The sequence below is a fragment of the Nipponia nippon genome, unplaced genomic scaffold (genome assembly GCF_047370975.1).
Source record: "Nipponia nippon isolate SJK-2023a ecotype South Korea unplaced genomic scaffold, ASM4737097v1 scaffold_8, whole genome shotgun sequence".
Lineage (NCBI taxonomy): Eukaryota > Metazoa > Chordata > Aves > Pelecaniformes > Threskiornithidae > Nipponia > Nipponia nippon.
The window spans coordinates 27147157-27166638 of record NW_028262402.1 but is presented as its reverse complement, the minus strand read 5'-3'; the positions used below and the strand labels follow the sequence as shown (position 1 = coordinate 27166638).

Sequence of the window (19482 nt, the reverse complement as noted above, 5' to 3'; positions counted from 1 at the left end):
AGCAGGAGGATACAGAAGACAGACAGACTTGGAGGTGCACAGTGGTAGTATGAGAAGCCAGAACCTTAGGTTGCAACATAGAAAATACTGATTAAATAAAAGAAAAAAAAAGAAGTAATTGTTATGTAGGCGGTCAAACAGTGGACCAAGAATGAATCTGAACGTCCATCCTTGGAGGTCCCCAGAACACAACTGGACATGGCCTGGCGAAAGCCTGTCTTGTTGGTTCTGCTTTGAGTAGGCTCATTGCAATAGATGGCATCCAGAGGCCTCCTGTCACCTAGATTATTTTCCAAGTCTCTAACTTCAGCTGATGATGAAGAGGAAGAACATAGAGCAGACTGGAATTGACTTTGCTGTAACACAGATGCAGTATATTCTCCCCAGTGATCAAAATCATAATGTTAAAAGACACACATTAAACAAATAATGTAAAGATACACCACAATACAAACTTTCTGGAAATTTCTAATAGCTGCTTAAAAAAAAGCAAATCCCAAAGTCCTGGTAACAACATGCTGCAACCTGCATCATGGTGAGCTCTCTTTCCTTTCACTCGCTGACCTTTTCCAGCAAGAACACAGGAAATATTTGAAAGGTCCTCTGGCATGACGAGAGCTGTAGTTCTCTAGGGGACCTGTGTCAGGATTACAACATGAAGCCCCTCCTGCTCAGCCAAATGAATGTCACCCTCCCCAGCTACAACACAAACAAAAGCTTCGGGTGTCCTTAAGTACACTACGTATTGAAATTCTTTTGTTAAGAAATTATATTTCATGCTCTCAAATCCTGTAGTAAGACTTCCTAGAGCCAGCTGGCTAACATAAACACGTTTGTTATGTCCTGCATATGCATCTATATGGAAACATACATGTTGCATAAGATACATGACATACAAGCCTTCTGTAGTTCTGTGTACACTCTGTATAATCTTGTAAACCAGAATGATATGGACATACCAAACTCCATTACAGAAAAGTATAAGAACAAAAAGTAAACTGAAATATTACCTCTGAAGAGGTAATAGTCGCTGCCAGATACAGGATCCTCAGTCACACCTACCATACAAAACCAATCACTTAAGTCTAACACTTTTTCTGGACCAGCTAGTTAAAACATCTACTGCTCTGAAGATAATAGTTCTAAACACATTGTCATATGTGCTCGCAAGCAGCAGTTTTGGTACTGCACACTGTGATTCACCTTCGAGTGACAACAAATCAGGGCACACATGGTACTTTCAGAAAACCTACACCATTCCCTTACTGGGAGAAGATGGATCTTCAGGACTTATGGCGCTCATTTTTTTTTAGCAGTAGGATTCATGGGTGGAAGCTCTAGTACTTGTGCCATAGGCAAAAACAAAGCCACAGTATTTAATAGTAATATCCTCAAGAGTCAACAAACATGGACACAGTTAATTAATCAGTTTTTAAATACCCCTGTGAATGTCATCTTAGAAGCTTGACATTAGCTTGCTCAAATAGCAGCAGCAGCTTCTTTGTTTATATACATATGCAATGAAATACCTAAATACTCACCTGGTTTTCTAGTGGTGTACTGAACTACATTCTTCTCAGTGAAGTTTTATCAAAAATGAATTTGCTCTGAATGAAGATACTTTTTTTTTTTGTACAAATCCTTTTTTAAGGGAAGTAATCCCATTACAGTTTTGTGTGTGTCTGGTCCATGAGACATACTCATGACTGCTGACTTTTCTGGCCATCTTCCCATTGGCATTTCCTTGCTAAGTTATTTGTCACTTGTGTGAACTCATCATTATCTCTGTGTTCTCCTTGCTGCTCCACAGGCATCCTGACCAGTTACCTCATCAGCACATGAGTGCTGTTACACAGCCTCGGGTACCCTGTTTTGCAGTGAGGAGAAGCATTCATAAACATGGAATCACAAATTTGCTTCAGTGGCCATCCCACTTCTTACTCCTGTGAGGACTTCCGCAAAGCTCCCAAATTTGACTGTCAGCATTGGAAATCTGTTCATCCAGTTCATTTTAGGTAAGTCACTGGAACAAGTACATCCCAAAATATGTTATGAAGTAGTCTGTCTTTGCTTGCTCTTGAAACATCAAAGCAAAAAGGAGTTACAACCTACACAAGGGAAGCAGGAACAGCCTCCCATTTTCTTCCCATACTATGAAAAACAGTCATGCATTTGAAAGATGATCCCACTAGTGGACATGGAAATGATGGCATTATACACAAAATAAAAAAAAAAAGACAATATAACAAGCATCCAAGACAATTTAGCAACAGATGGCCCAGTAGATATTTTAGGGATGCTTAGATGCCAAGCCCACATGTAGCACGGCTAGAAGCATCTCTAGAAGAATACTCTACCAGGAACTCTTAAGAAATGTTCAAATCAACAGTTGCACTCAGACTTAAAATAGCTTTCTGCTCAGCTTTTGACATATTCAAAATAGTATCTGACACAGAACAGCAACACAAAAGCCTGTGCCCAAAGTGTGGCAAATACCCCCAAAAGATGTAAGGGAAATTGTTCAGGAGCTAATTAACAAGTCCCAACAGAAGCACAGGGGCAAAGCAAGAGCAACATGGTGTGCCACTGCAAATCCGTAGGCTCAAAAGACAGACAATGAAGAAAAAAGGCCATTGTGAGGGAAAATTTCTAGTCAGGCATTGTTTTCCTACCTATTTCAGTTCAACAAGGAACATAAAAAAGGAAGTCCTTTCAAGGAGTGTTCTGCTTTTCCCTGGCAAAACAAAGGAATCCTTGCTGCCTTGTCCAACCTCCTAGCAAAAGGAAAACATCAGTTCCAAGCATGTACAGGCACTTTTGCATAGTCTAGTTGAGGCATGCCACAATTCCACAGGTCTTGAGCATAAACAACCAGTTAACTACTTAAATTTCATCCAGTCAGAAAGTGCACCATATTCCTAATTTATTTGTCATATTCTACTCTTCTAAATACAGCCTCGTTGAAAAGAAGTATTCATGAGCAGTAGCAATAGCTCCTTACTCTTCCATTAGCTGCACTAAGACGACACGCAAATTTTGTTGATGACAGTCTCAGGTACATTCATTATTCAGAATTTACTGCCAGACGCACGAGCAGGATCAACAACACACCACACGATCATTTTTAGAGGCAGCGTTGGCTGCCCATAATGTTCAGAAAAATATTTCTACTTACTAATCCATTTCTGTGGCAAGCCTATCCCTCCTTGTCTTGCAGGTCTTCTGCACTAAGTTATCTATGATGAATTTATTACTGTGAGAGCAGAATTTCTATTATTGTGTTTCCTACTTGCATACTTTTTGACACCATTCCTTCAGTCTAGTACTGGCAATTCGGAAGTTGGATCCACTGTAGAAACCCAGAAAATATAGTGGCCTTCTTAGTGTGTCAGATCTACTGGCCTTGCCAGAATAAGCCTGTATTTAGGAGCTTCTTAAGATATGAAGAATAGGAAAGCATGGTTCTGTAACAGTCAGCAAAACAGGAGAAGCTTTGGCATTGCAACACTGAGCACCATGGAGATCTCGGTCTCCTCCAGGTTCTCAAATTATTGGCAACTTCAGGGCAACGGCTTCCAGTTCCACAAGTGTAGTCAGCTTCTATCAAAAACAAGATATAGCCAGCATCAAATGCTGGCTACACATTTACAGTCACTGGCAGTTAAAAAAAAAGTCAGAATGAAGAGGAGAAAAAGTAATAAACATACAGAACAAAACCATATTTTCTAATGAGCTGCAGGCTGGGAATTTCTAAACTGGGTGCATAACAACAAGTGTAGATTATTTATAGTAAATATTTTTCCTTTTACGCTTCAGCAAATATGATACCTAAAACAACAGGTACACAACTCCATCTTCCTAACAACTAGAGCTATGAACACAGAATCGAATAGTAATTGCTGGTAGGAAAATATCTATTGTTCCTAAATTAAAGAAAAAAACCCAACAACTAAGCTAAAACACTACCACCACCACTCTATGTTTCATAGCCCAAGTGTCAAGTACCCTTTACCAACACACAGGTCTCCAGTGGACTCTGGCAGCTATGCTGATAAAACAAGTTGGTTTTGAGCAGCTGGCTCACCAGCGTGACAACTGCCAAATTCCGATTGTATCAGATTATTTTGTATCAGAGTTCCCTATGCCACAGTGTCATCAGGCTACACCACCAGAGACATGCTTCCATGATAAAGGCATAGAATTTGCAAGCAGTTAATTTTCTTCCTAGATTTCCTTCGCGGTTTCTATGCCTCAACCTCGCTTCGCCATTTCACTGAGTTTCCCTGAAGTTCTGTGAAGATCCCTGGACACAGGTATTAGAGTAGCCACTTATAACTGCTGTCCTGAAAAAACACTGCCACTTATGTGCTTCTCAATAGCTTCACAGTTTTACACTAAGGAGAGCTGCATACTACATCAGAATAATTTTGGACAAGAAGAGATGCATCGATGTGAAAGGTTTCACTTTTAATAGGCAAAATCTGATTTGTCTACCATGGAACTGGTAGAACACCAGTTGCCACTTTATAGTTACCCTAAAGAGAGCTTCTCAGAGCCTCTTTAACCTTTCACTTCAGATGTCTGGAAATAGCGCATTAGAGTTATTACTGAAAATCAGAAAGCTGTGGTGGTCCTGCTATCCCTCTGGTGTTTGCTCCACATCCCTTCCTTCACTGCTTGCTGGAAAGAACACATGCAAAAGCACAGCCAGCCAAAGAAATTTCATCCTTTCAGGTGACTGGCATTTACAGCCCACTGCATACTCACTTCTCAGGTGCCCTCCCTGCCTCTGCTCCTTGCTGTTCTCTATTACTGTAACTTTAACCTCTGACTGGGTCCCCTAAAGGTATCGGTCAACTTTGTCATTTGACTGCCACCCAGGCAGGAATTTTACCCAAACACTGCTCTTTTTTCTTACTGGAAAGAACAACTGATTTACAAGTTACCTCAATAAAGGATCCCAAAGGCTGCATAGCTACAAGACAAATAGAGCAGTATTAAGAAATCCTGCCACTTTAAGCTTCTGGCTATTCCCTCACCTTTCTTTGTCTTAAATCGCCTCTAGCAGCCATGTTGAAGTCCCTTCTGAAGAAAGGAAATTGCTACAGCTCTTCAGAAGCTTAAAAAGCTTTTCTTCATAGAAACAACATATACTTGGTTTATGCTCCAGCTGCTTTTATGCAAAGCCAAACACTACAGCTTCAGAAATTACCCTAGTTCTCTCTATAACCTAATGCAAGACAATTTTAAACATGATTTCTTAAGCTTTAAAGTGTTAATTTTTACATACGATACTGAAAATGCAAATACATTTTAAGTACACTTTATGAATCTAATATTCTTTAAAACTCAAGGGCAAACAAATTTCTCCACTAAGAACAGAACAAAGGGGTTTTGTTTTCCAGCTGCAAAGCTAAAAAAAGTCAGAAAGCAGAAAGATGCACACATTAACCAAGACACTCAACATTCCCTCTTTGGGATCACCAAGGAAAAAAAACTGAGAAGCCCAAAACTTTCTGCCCTTCTCAATTGTTTCCCTGCAGACTTCATTTTCAGACCTCTCTTCTGTGTTCCGAGATTGTATAGTTACAGTTCATTTTTGTTTAAGAAACTAAAAAAAGTAAACTTGCATAAAACACAATCTAAAACTTAGGTGTGGCTGTTCATCTGGGGAACAGTAACAGCATGAACCATACCACAGTCAGTGCATCCTGCAGCATTTCTTGTCTTGTGCATTGCAAACATAAGTGTCTGCTATGCTTGGTCATAAAAAATACATTCTCAGTGATATTCGCCCCTGCAATGCCTGCAGAGCCAACATTGCTAAGAGCCTAAGTTGAATTCTATTCCTTCCTGGGCATGACCAAATTATTTACTAAATTCCAGTGAGCTGAAGCAAAGGGATTACTTGCAGAAAATTTACTGTACAAGTGTGGGAAAAAGATTCAGCTTGACTCTCTGAACCCAGAGTGAGTTTGTAGACCTGGCAACTGCAAGTTTTACTTATTTTCAAAGGTGGTTCCTTTTAAGAGTCAATCACTTGATGTACATTTTAGTGACCAACAAACAACTATATGGTAAAACAGGTTTGAGTTGTATTTCAGAGCATGCTTCAAAGAGAAAGTTCTGTCTTTTTAGATTAAAAAAAATACAAGGACATCAAAACCAAATAAAATCCTCCCATTCCCTTTACCATTTTTCTTTCCCTTTCACTGGGTAATAACGCGAGCTGACTAATTCTGGAACACCGAATTACATAAACTGTTATGTAACGTGAGGTACCATAGAGTACCTGATCACTTTTCCTATTATATAAAGTAGAGAGAGATCAGACTGATGTAAGCTCCTGTCTTCACTCTGACTACACAGAAATTTGTATTTACACTTGTGTCAAGAGAGAGTGAGCAAGAGACAAAGATATTGCAGAATGTCATTTTGGTGACATGAAGCATGCTACCAGCAGCGTACGAGGGACTAATTTTACTGTCTTCAAAGGATGATCAAGATGCCCTCACATTTGCAAAATGTTACGGCAGATGCTACAAAGCAGTTATTTCACGCGAGTATTGCGCACTTCAGAAACTCCTCTTGTATTATAATTCTTTAGGTATGGAAAAACTGTTTACAATGAACAGCAATTAAGCAGTTAAGTCTAAAAAAAGTAATATATATGTAATCTAGAATTAACATAATCCATTTTAAAATCTAGCTAGAATAAATTTTTGCCTTAACATTTAAGCTGTGCTGCCTTCAAAAAAAGTCATGATGCTTATACACACCCCCCATAAAAACCTACTACTAAACATCCAGGAGTTTTGTATTTTTTTGTTATTTGGTAGTGCCTTTCCTCAGACGATCTCAGCACAGTTAGTGGGATCCCAGGCAAGCACTCTGGAAAAATACTCTGGCAGTTGGTCTTTGCTGTAATTAGATTATTTCCTACACTAACACACACACAAAATACAAAACACCAAAATCCAACCCACCATCCAAAACATACTTCACAAGTTGGAGAAACCAGGAACTACAGTTTATATACCTTTGCTATGTAGAAAAACATGAAGTTTTGCAGCCTGCAGAAAACCCCATAACCTTCAGTTCTTTAGCCGCTAAATCAGCTAACACACATATCTACACATATCAGCCAGTTTCTTGCTAGATTTTAATCTAGGTGTGTATGTATTAAAATGTGTAAATTTCCTCTTGATTATCTGCTCTGTGTAGGAACGTTACTCTCCTTTTATAATGGAAATGTTGGCATTTCATTCCTGACTTAAAAAGAGCAGCTGAATCTCACTGACCTGACATATGTGCGTACGTTTTATTTCTTTAGGGGTAGAGCCATACAAGGAGTCCTTGATTACATCCTTTCTAGTCTTCCAGCAGTCAGTTTAATCCACGCTGCTTTCACCATGGCCACTTTAATCACCTCTTCTCCCTCATACTCACTACTGGCAGCAGCCTGGTATTGGTTGCATAGCGTTAAGAGATTTGCGCTGTACAAGTGCAGAGAAGCTTACAGAGAAGCTAATATCCACATGGCATAATGGGCTTAGAAATCTTTGACAGGTTTTAAAATAGTTTTTAAAAGCAGTAATTAAGTAGCCCCAGTTCTTCTCTCTCACACGTAAGTCCTGTTTCTTTATTCTCTGAAATACATACATTGCAGTTATTTTCTTTCCTCCCCCAAATCTTCCTTTCTTTCCATTACAAATTGAAGAGTCATTTCATTTTCAAAGCTTAATTCTGATGTTAAAAAAAGAAAATACGCATTTGATATTTTTCCATGGAGAATAAAAGACCCTGTAGGCTCTTTTGCCTGCTGTTCTGTAGATCAGCAAGCCTATTCTTGTGTTGGCATTTCTTCTTCCCTTTACAAGTTCAGCAATGCCAAGCTGCTACCACAAACACAAGCAATCCGGCATGTTACATACACACACACGTGTGTGTGTGTGTACGCGTGTGTGTTTGCATAACCTAGCAGATTTTTTTGAAATATGTGCCTAGCAGGATTTACTGCCCTATTTTAACAGTAATCTACTACTTAACCATCATCCTAGAGCCTAGGAATTAAATGCTTTTTAACTAACTGGAGTATGGCAAGCTGTATTTAAAGTAATATTTGTTCCAAACAGAGTTAAATAACGTGTTGTCCTGTATTAATTTTACTGAAGTCTTTCAAGAAATCTACGTGAAGCGGATTTGGCTTGGAAGCCCCCTATGTTTAGAGGAACTCTGTGAGTCATAAGATTAATTTCATTTTATAAGTAATACACTCCCTTGACACACAACTTTAGTTCCCAGCTGAACATAGCCAAGTGTGCTTTCTTTATGTAATTTAATTCCTGATAGCATCGGTTTTTCAGTTCACAAAACTGATAAAGCACTTCAAAAGGCAAGTTTTATGCAAATATACATAATGAGGTAAAGATTGATAACTACAGTTTATGCAACTGTCTTTTTGAAAAACCTGATGTGACATCACCTCTAAAATTCTATGATTCTGGTGTAATCTCCAATTAACATCTATTCATCAATCTTGTTGATGTCTTTTCCTCCATTTTATTTGAATCCAACTCATTTTTCTCTACCTACCACATCATCCTGTATGCCCCAAACAATTCTTCTGTTCTTTCCTCATTTAAGGTCAGAGGCTCTGAAGCCACCGATGGACAATCATACAGCTCCTCAAGTAACCTGCCTGACATCTTCCAGCTGTAAAACAAGGAAACCAATGCTGACCTCTCAAATGAGTCAGGCCTGAGCTGCAAGAAAACTGAACTCAACATCAGTGGCATAATTTGGTAGTTTCAGTGGAGGCAAGACTTTAACCTGTGCTTAAAGTAGTTTGAGGCCAGAATAAGAGACTGCCACAAATTTCCAGAGCTTTCACCTGCGCTCAGCTGTCACCACAGTCACTGCCCATCAGAAGTGTTTTTGGTTTTTAAGTAAGTAGAAGAATTAAAGAGGTCACAGTTTCTTTTAACAAGTGAAGCTACAAAGCTGTGTGCTGCACCACATCCCCCGAGAGATGGACGTAAAACAGAGGGAAGGCAGCGTCCGATAAGCAACCGTATCTCCTGCTGTGCACTGTGATGAGACGAGCTCTGCACCTCCACTCCAGAGGAGGAGCGCTCCAGCTGGCCAATACCACCATGCTAGGGCAGCAGAGCATGAAGTGCCACGCTATGCCAGCAGAGAAGTGCTGGTCTGGGCAAACTTAGAAGACAAATGACAATTTGGTCCCAATTTATTTCTCAATCTCCAGAGATAAGGCAGCCACATACCAACTTGAAACCATCTTGTGCAGGTTAGAAACACCTAAACTGTAATGCAGGCCTGCCAAAGATAAAGCAAAATTAAAATATGCTGATTTGAGTGTCCCAGTACCAGAATATACGAACTATGAACTAAGTAGTCCTTTATGATAAACCATCAAGCAGAACACAAAAGGTAGTTACATTCACACTGAAAAACAGTCATACCACAAGCAACAGAAACAAACAACTGTGAAGACCCTGTGCCTGCTGAAGACAGCATATTACAAACCCACACTATTTTCTGAGACTGAATGAACTGAATTTACAATTACAAGAAGAGACATAATGTAGCTTAAAACTATTTAAAAAAATTCCATGCGAGCCTCTCCCTTTTGATACCAGGTCACTCTCAGAGCACGACATGTCAACAAATCACTCAAGTGTCACACATTTATTTGAGGGAGAAAACACAAAGAGAGATGGTATCTTTCCTCAGATAGAGTAAACTACAGATCTCTTGAGGTTACACCCAAGTAGCTAAAAAAACCCTCTAAAATTATTTGAAAAACAAAAATAAAACCAATGGGTTCAGAGATGCATTACTTCCCTGAATCTGCATCACAGTGCGGTTCACAGCTTCAGCTTTTCTGCCCAGCCTCCACTCCTTCTCACTCCGTGGCAAGGTATTAACCCAGAATTACAGCAGTCAGCATTTTAGAGTGATCAGCTAAGCCACTCTGAAGATGAAAGTGAGAAAATCATTGCAAGTGATTGCATGTTAAAGTCTATGGCTTAATGGGCACCTTATAATTTCAGAACCTCTGAGAATACATGAAGAATAGCTATAATGGGAACTTTGATATCATGCATGTCTCACGCATAAGTAAGAGTCATGACAGAAACTGCAGAACTAAAAGTTTGAGGAACAGTCTGAAAAAGGAAAACTTTCATCATTGTGAACTGTTAATGCTGGAAATTAAAAATGTAAGTGCAGGCAGAGATCTTTAAAATAGCCATTTAAAAATGCATATTTTGCGAGTTGCTTATTGGTCTTAAGAATTATCTCCAACAGAATATCTCAGACCCATTACAGAAAAGTTACAATAAAAATACAGTAAGCTAGCAGCAGAGGAAGCTTCTACTCTCAATACTCCCTTTCATATCAAAAACAGTTAAAGGTAAAAGGCTGAACACTTAGCTTCAGGGCAACGACTGACTCTATTCACTAACACAAAGCGTACTTCCATACGGAGTCAGTGAAAGTCCACAGCTCTCAGACTATGTCCAAGTTACCTCTGCCTTTAGCTGTTGGCAAGTAGAAACACCCCTAAACTTACATGCTTGCCCATCTACCCTGTTCCGACATGAAAAGCAGAACAGGGGAAAAACAGTTGAACTGCCGAGCATTAAAATTAAGGCACACAAAAAATATCAGGGCTTTGCAGCTTCAACTTCCATTAAAAAAAAAAACAAAACTACAAAAATTGCATTGGATTTGTTAATTTCAGAAATGCTTCAGCACAGTCTCCAAGGGTGGCTGCAAAACTATCAACTTTTGCAAGGCAGTATCAAGTATTTCTTGTCGCAGCTCCTTTTGTCGTGACTTATACTGGGTTTTGCTCTTGAAGAGGTCTTCTCATTGAAAAATTTGGAGATTTAAAAGAAACAAGTGATTCAAGGTCTCTAACGCTGGTGTCCAGATCAAAGATTACAATCTCCTTCCTCCCAGTGTTTAAGCAGAAAGCCTGAGCTCCACAGAGCCTGTAGATATTAAAAGCATATTACGTCCTTCTTCAAATATGTTGATAATGGCAAGACACATTCTCATCAAGAGAAAGCTGGCATAATTCTTGTTTCCACCCTCCCAAAGAGCTATTTTCCATCCCATCAACTAGTATTAAATTAAATAAATAGCATCAATACAGCTAACTAAGAGCTCCTAAAAAATTTCACAGCCATGATAAAGGATCACAGAATATTCAGTTCATTTTCATTCGGGTATGTATACATAAACACAAAATACTGCCTTTTTTGTTTTCTTTGTCAACTTCTTAATACTTGAACATCACAACAGACATTTTAAGACATGTAGGGGATAATTTAAAGGAAAAAAAATCTAAAGCAGCTCTATCAGGCTGAAAGCAGCACAAACAGATCAGGTTTGAGAAATAAAAGCCAAGCATTTTGCTGCTTATTTAACTCTGCCCCCTTTGATAAGGTGTTCCCTCAGGCTACTTGTACAACAGCACTGAACAGGAAAAAGAAGGAATTTGAAACATCTGAACTGGCAGCTCAATATGTAACTCAGTATGACAACTCTGAAATCTGAGGGCTCTCTAGAGTTGTCACCTTTTACATTCGAGTCTTTCATAGGCTTACTGAACGTGGTAGGCCGATCAAATCTAACGAATAAGAGAGCCTGAGCTTTAGTCATTTCGAGCCAGAAGCTGTGCTTGCACAGCACTGCCAAACTGAATGGGGAGCCTGGCCCAGTACTTCTTCAGTAGCAAACACCTGATTTACTGTGCATGCCTGCTGAGGGTGATTTATTCTGCATGTTACGCATACTGAACGCTTCGTTATCTTTATTGTGTTCAAGTTTTTAAGAGTTGCATTGATAGATGTATCCTTAGCTGTATCTATGACTCCTTCTCTAGAAAAAAAGCTAGAACTGACAATATCCATCAGTGGTTAATTTCCTTAAGTAACCAGAGTCAAGATCATTTGTGTCTTCTGTAGCATTCAGCATTCAGTTCAGTTGATAAATACAGCAGTATGTGCAGGGTTTTTTCTGCCTGTGTTTTAAGATGGGCCTCCCCACTCTACATAGAGATCTGTCAATCCTCTTTCATACATCAAAAAAGACACGAAGGAAACTTCACTTTCTAAACCACTTTAAACATTTATGCCATTTATGGCATAGTGTGCAGCAAAACTGTAATGGCCATTTGACAAAATACAAAATGGAAATCATCTAAATGAGAGACAAGCAACAAACCAGAAACTAATTAACTAGAGAAGGAAGCTCAGAGGAAGGAGGAGAAAAGTACACTTTATTCTTTTATAGCAGAGCAGTAATTTTACTGCAAGGTCAAAGGAAACTGAAGAGCTCAGCTGTACTAGGCGGTGGCCCAAACCAGGTGGGAGTGCACCAGATCATGAGCAAAGGCTTCTCAGACCAAAAATTAACTTTGAAAGTTAAAAATGGACAGAGCATTAAAAAAAAAAAGTGGAGGAAAATAACAGATTCCTGGTGTAGGTGATGAGCTCAGCCTAAGAAAGAAGCAATGGACATGTTCTCTGAAAACCTGCAAGATAAAAGGCTCTCTAAACTTCTGCTACCATGCAATGCATCTGGTAGCAGGGATTTGGCAGAGTTTACTGAAATGTAGCAGTGGATGGGACAATAGCACATAGGAAGCATGCGAAGAAAGACTTGTCTTCTCCCTGGGAAGTGCAAGATCAGCTTACAGAACCTATAAAGGGTATCAGTGGGAGCTGTAAGAAACCTGGTGCAGTCACAGAAAGCGCTACTCTTCTCAAAATAAAAAAAAGTTTGGATCAGATCATAAAAGACTGAATTCAGGCTATTTAAACAAACAAGAAAACCTGAATATAGTTATTAAGAGAAATTAGTTATTAAGAGACAGAGTTATTAAGAGATCAATATCACCTCCTTGGTATCATGAAAACAGCATACATGAAAGCAACTAGTTGCCTGAAGTCTTCATTGTGGTAAAATATATTACCAATCCAAACCTGACAAGAGAAAACTAGAAGCTGATAGAAGAACACCCTTCCCTTGGCTTTTATTTGCATTCTACTGTGGTAAAGACCTCAGGCTATTAAGAAGCAAGACCTAAGCCACCATCAGGAACATGCTTCCTTCAACTGTATCACTACTTAGTTTTGTTTCTTTGCATACTCAATTTCTTCATTTATCACCCTATTTCAGAGAAGCATAGAGACCTGTGTTCAAACACGTCCCTTCCATGATCTTACTATGAGTACTGTAGTCTTGGAAACACCAAGTGAAATATTTAGCAACCAAAGAAATATTAGAAGAGAGAGTAGAACACTGCTTTCCAAGACACCTATGTTTTATTTCACAGCAACACGGTGCATCCGTTTAGCACTGACAAAAGACAAAAAGCTGTGCTGTGATACATTTCAATAAAAGATGATGGTAATATTTGAATACTGTCTTTTAATTAAGGAACCTCTTAAAGTGCACTAATATATAACTGCAACATTGTTACTGTTCTGCTCTGGGGTATGCTACTAGGGAAGCAGTGGCAGTGGCAGTGAAATTAGGTAAAGTAATGTGTTCTTATTGCCATAAAGTTTGCAAATCTTATCTAAAAAGACATGGTTCAAAACCATGAAAACGCACTGGGAAGCACCAGTATGCAAGTCTGGAAGGCATACAGAGTATTGGCAATAACCTAGAAAATGCCTTCGTGTACAGCCTGAGTAATAGTCTTCCATAAAATTGACTGAAAGGACTCAGTGCACGTACGCGTTTTTCATTTTAAGTGCACTATAGCTGCAAAGAATAGAGATGCCGTACTGAAGATTCCTAATATAATATGCTAGAATTTTGCCAGAAGAAAGCAACAGAGAGTTCCTGCATCCTGGATTTCAAGAGAGGAGGAAAACTCCTTAGCTTAATGGAAGCTATAAATATCACAGAAACATGCAACTACTAAAAGTGCCATTTTTTTTTTTCCTCTAGTGAAGAGGCTTAAAATTTATGTTGCTACCCATGACATCACAGGTGTCCCAGGTATCAGCACCTGACAAAGATAATTAGTGGTGGTTAGTGTTGCTAGAAGCCCACATTAGTCCTTCCACAGAAGAAGCGTGCTGAACATGTAATGGCTGAACATGAAAATGATGGCTGGGATGCTGTTAGTCAGGCCATGAAGTTGAGATGCAGGAGACAAAATGAAAGAAGGCACATGAAAGAGATGAAACCAGGCAGATGAGGCATTTCTCCTGAGAAACGACTACACTGACAGATTGAATGCACGGTAGGGGACAGACACGTAGCTTTTACGCAAGTTTGCGTGATTCACCTATCTTTTGATACAACAAGGCAATAAGTACCAGTTTTTGGGGACTAAAAACTATCATGTTTTTCAGCATGTAAGTCTCCCAAACATGCAATCACACAACACCTGCAGAAACACGGAAAAACTGCTTCCTTACCAATTGTCTGTTTTATCAACGTGCTCACACTGAAGGTACATGCTTTGCTACATGTCAGAGAGGAAAAACATTCATGTACTTACTGAGATGTATATGTACCTGATTAAATACTCCACTTACTGCAACAGTGCATGGCAGAACAACAGCTATACAACACAACACAGCAAAGTGAGTTGAGTTACTGCAGGGGAAGGACAACTAAGCGCCTATTGTCAAGCATGACAAAGAGGGCCCACAACTCTTTTTTTCTGAGATGCATCCTGAAGAATTTTGGCACTTCATAGCAAGCAAGGCTCCTACAACATTTGAAAGGCAGATTTCAGGAACTAGGTCAATGCTCAGCAATGGGCTATTTCTATCTTAAACATAAGGATGGTTTTAATTTTCTAAGCAAATGCACACCACCAGATCAGCAGAAACATACAAAAATGGGTTGTTTCCCTTTTTTCCACTTCTGAAAGTACATTCTCCACCCTTTCCATGAGTCACAACCCACAGATCACTACATGCTGTATTAACATACCGTTTATTTTTTGGGCAATAAATTAACTGTATCTTAAAGTTTGAGTCAAGATTTTATAAGGACTGAGCCTTGGGATTCTTGTAAACAAACAGAATATCCAATTTTCTATCTCAAAGATTTGTAACAGTCATACCTTATTTTTAATTGAAATATATGTTCCAGAAACTAGGCAAATAACTTTGGCTATATATGGATGCAGCTTGCATTTTAAAGGACTGCATGGTATTAAAGCAACAGGAGAGGACTGCAGCTTCCCACGTTGGTAACTCAGAGTTTGTCTCCCACAACTCTACTTGACTAAGAGTGAGATAAGGTTACATTCATTTGTTAGAAATATTAATGGTCACACTTTAACATTGGCATTGCCACCCAGGGATCAGTCTGGCATTCAGGCTTTGTGCAATGACAATACCTAAGATTAGATGTTTGGGGGTTTTTTTAATCCTTTGGCTTCCCTAAAGCCAAATATTATCATCTGAGCATATTAATGTGAGTTTACTCTATTCACTCTGGGATTCTCTTGGTCTCACTGTAATTCCAGCATATCCTTTAGTAGTAAATGGGCTCTCTTCCATGTATTTGCAAATGACTGTCTTTTCTATACATTCATTTAGCTTGATCTGGATGCCACACGATACAATGATTTTTCTCACACTGCTAACCATATCTGTGGTTAATTCCACCTTCACGCAGGCAGACTTTCTCCCAACAGCACTGGACTCAGGAACACACTCTAAAGGTAGTTAGAGTATGTGAAACCCAAGAATATTTCTGTACTTTGTCTTCCTTACATATGCTTTGAAATGTTCTTTTATCCAACTGTTCATCTAAAAATTAACAAAACAATTAAGGCTGAAATCCTCAATTAAATTAAGGTGGAGGAGGACTGGATTTCACTCTGGACTTTTTAACAGAATCATTTCCTTCCTTCATCATTGTCCAGTCACACCTGAAGGCAGGCCTTAAGCCATACAGAAGTCAGGACATTCACGGATCTCCACTCAAAAATGACTTATTTTAGAATAATAGTTCAGGTCCTCCTCACCCTTCCTTTCCCCACCTCTTCAATTTAAATAAAGGCTCTTTCCAAAGACTTTGGATAGATTTGATCTTAAGGACAAGAAAATATGTGTGACAACAGCTTAGAACAGACTTTTTTTTTCTCTGCACTAAGCCAGGATGTTAGCTAATTGCTTAATTCTCACTGAGCTTGGCCAAACAGCACTAATTTAAAAAGCCATAAGAAAACCAGAAAATGTGAATGATGTAGTTAATTATACAAAAACAAAGCAGTGCCAATATTCATACTTACAGGCTGAGGCTGTTCTGCAATACAGCAGTTGAAACACAACCAAAACTCACTCATTGTTTACAGTCTGAAGTGGGAACACAGACGAAAAACAGGACAACCTCTGTAAATCTGCTTCCAGGTAGCAAGTTCTTTAAATAGATTTATTTATAATGGTTCCAATGTGAAAATCTTTCCTCTGTTGAGCTCTTCTCCAAAGACAAGTCAGTCCCAGGGCAAACAACTTGAAGGCAAAAAGTTATTTTAGAGTCTTCTTTCAGAAGGTTGGTCCCAGCACCACAGAAATGTTACGTATGCTTCTTTGGTCCCTAGCGTTATGTGAACCTGAAAACAGAAGTACATTACATCAAAAAGAAATAATATACAGAATCTCATGCTCCCACGCAGCCACCCACACCAGTGATTTCTTGGGAATATCTTGAACCACAGACTGAAGTGACACTGGCAAACAAGTCATGTGCTTATTTCTACAGTGACTACCAAAAATGGCATATGCCAGCAATCTGTATAAGGCTAACATTCCAGCTTTGGTTAGATGAAGTGATATCAAGAACTGGTGTCCAGTCTTTTGGCAGCCATTTCTGTTTGATCTGTTTCTAACTTTCAAATGTCATTTTAAAAAGTGAGAATTGCCCATACACCCCTTTAAACTTCTTAGGGAATTGTGCCTATTGACATTTCATATTTCTCAGCGGAAAAGTTACCCAGTCCATTCACAGTGCAAAGTTTAAATAGTATTTAACCCCAACCCTGTCGCACAGCTGTCAAGCAAAGGCATGCTTTTCTAGGTGCTGAGGAAACAAATACATTTCTGTATATGGAAAATTTGCAAAATGGCTGGACTTCGTCAACTCAAGGTATTTTCCTTCCACTCTCTCTACCCTCTTGCTTCACATACAGTTGGCTTCAAAACAGGACATTACTTGTAGAGTTTGAAACTGTTTCCTAACACCTCTAAAATTCCTCATGTGGAACAACTAAGACTCCAGATTCCAACCATTCCTTTACTAAAATAATGTTTATTGGTTAATCTCCAACCCGGTTTACTTCAGTAAGAGTGCAATAAAAATTCCTGTGAGCTTTCACTCTGGTCATTTATCTTGCCATCTATAATAAACTTTACTTGCAGAGAAAGTGAGATGAGTATTCAGAAGTTTTTACATGCATACTGCTTAATAATTCTATATACGACTGCATCTTCATTCACAGAAATGTGTGCATAACTACACATCATTATTTGTATGCAATTCCTCACAGTACGAAGTGGTTTGGAGACTCCATGGCATACATGGACTACACACATACATACATGTACATACACGCACATTCTGTGGCAAAGCAGCCCCACTTAGCTACTGCTTTCATCAGTTCTCTACATGCCAAGCACATAAGCAATGAGATTGCTCATTTACTACATACATGCCAAGGTACTGTACTCTGCAGCCGCCACTAGCCAGGTACTTTCCAGGACTGTTGGCTACAACGCACACATACAGAAATACAGTAGCACCTTTCCCATACCAAGCCCAAAGCCTCTGGGAAGCTTTCCCACTTCTTACCTTTTAAGAGACTAACAGAGACTCTTCAAGAAATAAATGCATGCTGCAGTAACACCATCTAAATAGCAAGACCCCAGCAAAAGTACTTGTCTCTCCTAGCTTTGAAAAAGCTACTGGTAGCATTTAAATGAAGTTTATATGCCTGTTTGTGGCATTTCTTGCCGAAAGATCAAAAGAGGAAGGGGGGGAAAGGGGGAAATGCTTTGCTAGCTTTTCCTATCAACAACACCATATAGAGCAAAGCAATTTTATTAAGCAGAACACCTTGAGGGTAAGAAAAAATGTAAACAAAAACCAAAAACCAAGAAATCCTTCTATAGAACCTTTCTTTTCTCAGGCATTTCAAAAAAGGTCTTAGTACAGTGCTAGTATTACATATTTTCACTGCTTAAGAAGATTTTTTTCCTACCTCAAAGATGATCATCTAAATCCCATGTATGTGTCAAGAAGCTGCAAGAAAACATGGGAATTATCAACCAACAGTGTGAAATCCAAGAATAAAAATAAGCTTTAAAAGTCTCTAAGGAAGTTTTCACTTCATAATTCGGTAGCTTCACATAATTTTCTCAATTCTTCTCGTTACTGAAATTTCGATCAACTTTAAATAGTAAGAGTGGGACTAACATAGAAAAGCTTGATAAGAAAATACTGTTCTCTGCAGTCTCAGAATTTGCATGCTACACAATTCTTTTCTAAACTTGATTTGATATGTAACAAAACTGGAACTCAAACATGGTTAACTCCTGTTAAGCATGTAACAATTGACAATTTTAGTCCAGTAACTGTACAGCTTATCTCTCCTTAAAACTTGGTGTTTCTACTTTTGAGAAGATAGGCTCCAAGTTGTTCTGAAATGCAGCAATGCTCTCCCAATGCTAGCTGCTCAGATTATGAGAAATTGAGAAAGAAAGTAGTCGAAGTTAGAAGCATTTAAGTCTAATATATTGTAAGCTGCCAGAGCTATAACAGATATATTGCAGCGGGCTTCTCCTGCTGTGCAGGTGACCCAATATTCTGATTTGCAGCTCCTGAAATTCTGACACTCATGTTATTGCTTCCTCACAATCTCTTTTTGATGAAGATCAGATTTAACATATCAAATTCCTGTTCACACAGAAGGTTAGCTTCTATCCTGCTGTTACACCCATGTACAGAAGACGTACGTGGAAAGGGCAGGGAAATTCCTCTGTTGATCCGTCTCCTCATTTGCTCACTACAGCTGGCACGCTCCTCCAGCTCACTGCAGCGTCAAGCGCCATGTTGAGCCAAAGCCCTGGGAACAAACCTGACGGGCTTGTGCGTGCTCCTGAGAGCCTGGAAGGCTCTTCCTGGCAACAAAATACTCAAGGGTGCAGAAAACTTTCTCCACCCAGCCACCCTCAGCATGCAGGACTTGTGCCCTCCAGGACAGAGTTCTCTTTGAAACTGGCTCCCCCCTTAAATCCAAAGCTGCTGAATGACAAAGCTGAGCTAGAGATCATGAATAATAGTCTCAGATAACATGTTCACTCTTAAAAATGTATTTTATCTTCCATAGGCTGTATAGGGTCACATTTGCCTTTAATTTCATGGTTCTGCAACCAGTACCACACAGTTTTTAAATCTGTTGTCTTTTAATTA

General features: G+C 39.1%; 1 protein-coding gene across 15 annotated transcripts in view; it reads right to left on the bottom strand.

The window, feature by feature from the left end:
* Nucleotides 1–19482, bottom strand: part of CDC42SE2 (CDC42 small effector 2) — a 91685-nt gene that overhangs the window by 16047 nt on the left and 56156 nt on the right. For 10 of the 15 annotated variants that reach the window (XR_015700955.1, XM_087741621.1, XM_087741618.1 and 7 more), the window contains one exon: nucleotides 16307–16627. Coding sequence is in view for 13 of the 15 variants with exons in the window: in XM_087741621.1 (XP_087597747.1) it covers nucleotides 16307–16360 (54 nt within the window). In the remaining 2 variants the exon portion in view is untranslated. Of the gene's footprint in view, nucleotides 1–16306; nucleotides 16628–18271; nucleotides 18313–19025; nucleotides 19043–19482 lie in introns of those variants that run through there. The other 5 variants (XR_015700954.1, XM_087741619.1, XM_087741625.1 and 2 more) reach the window with 2 other exon arrangements.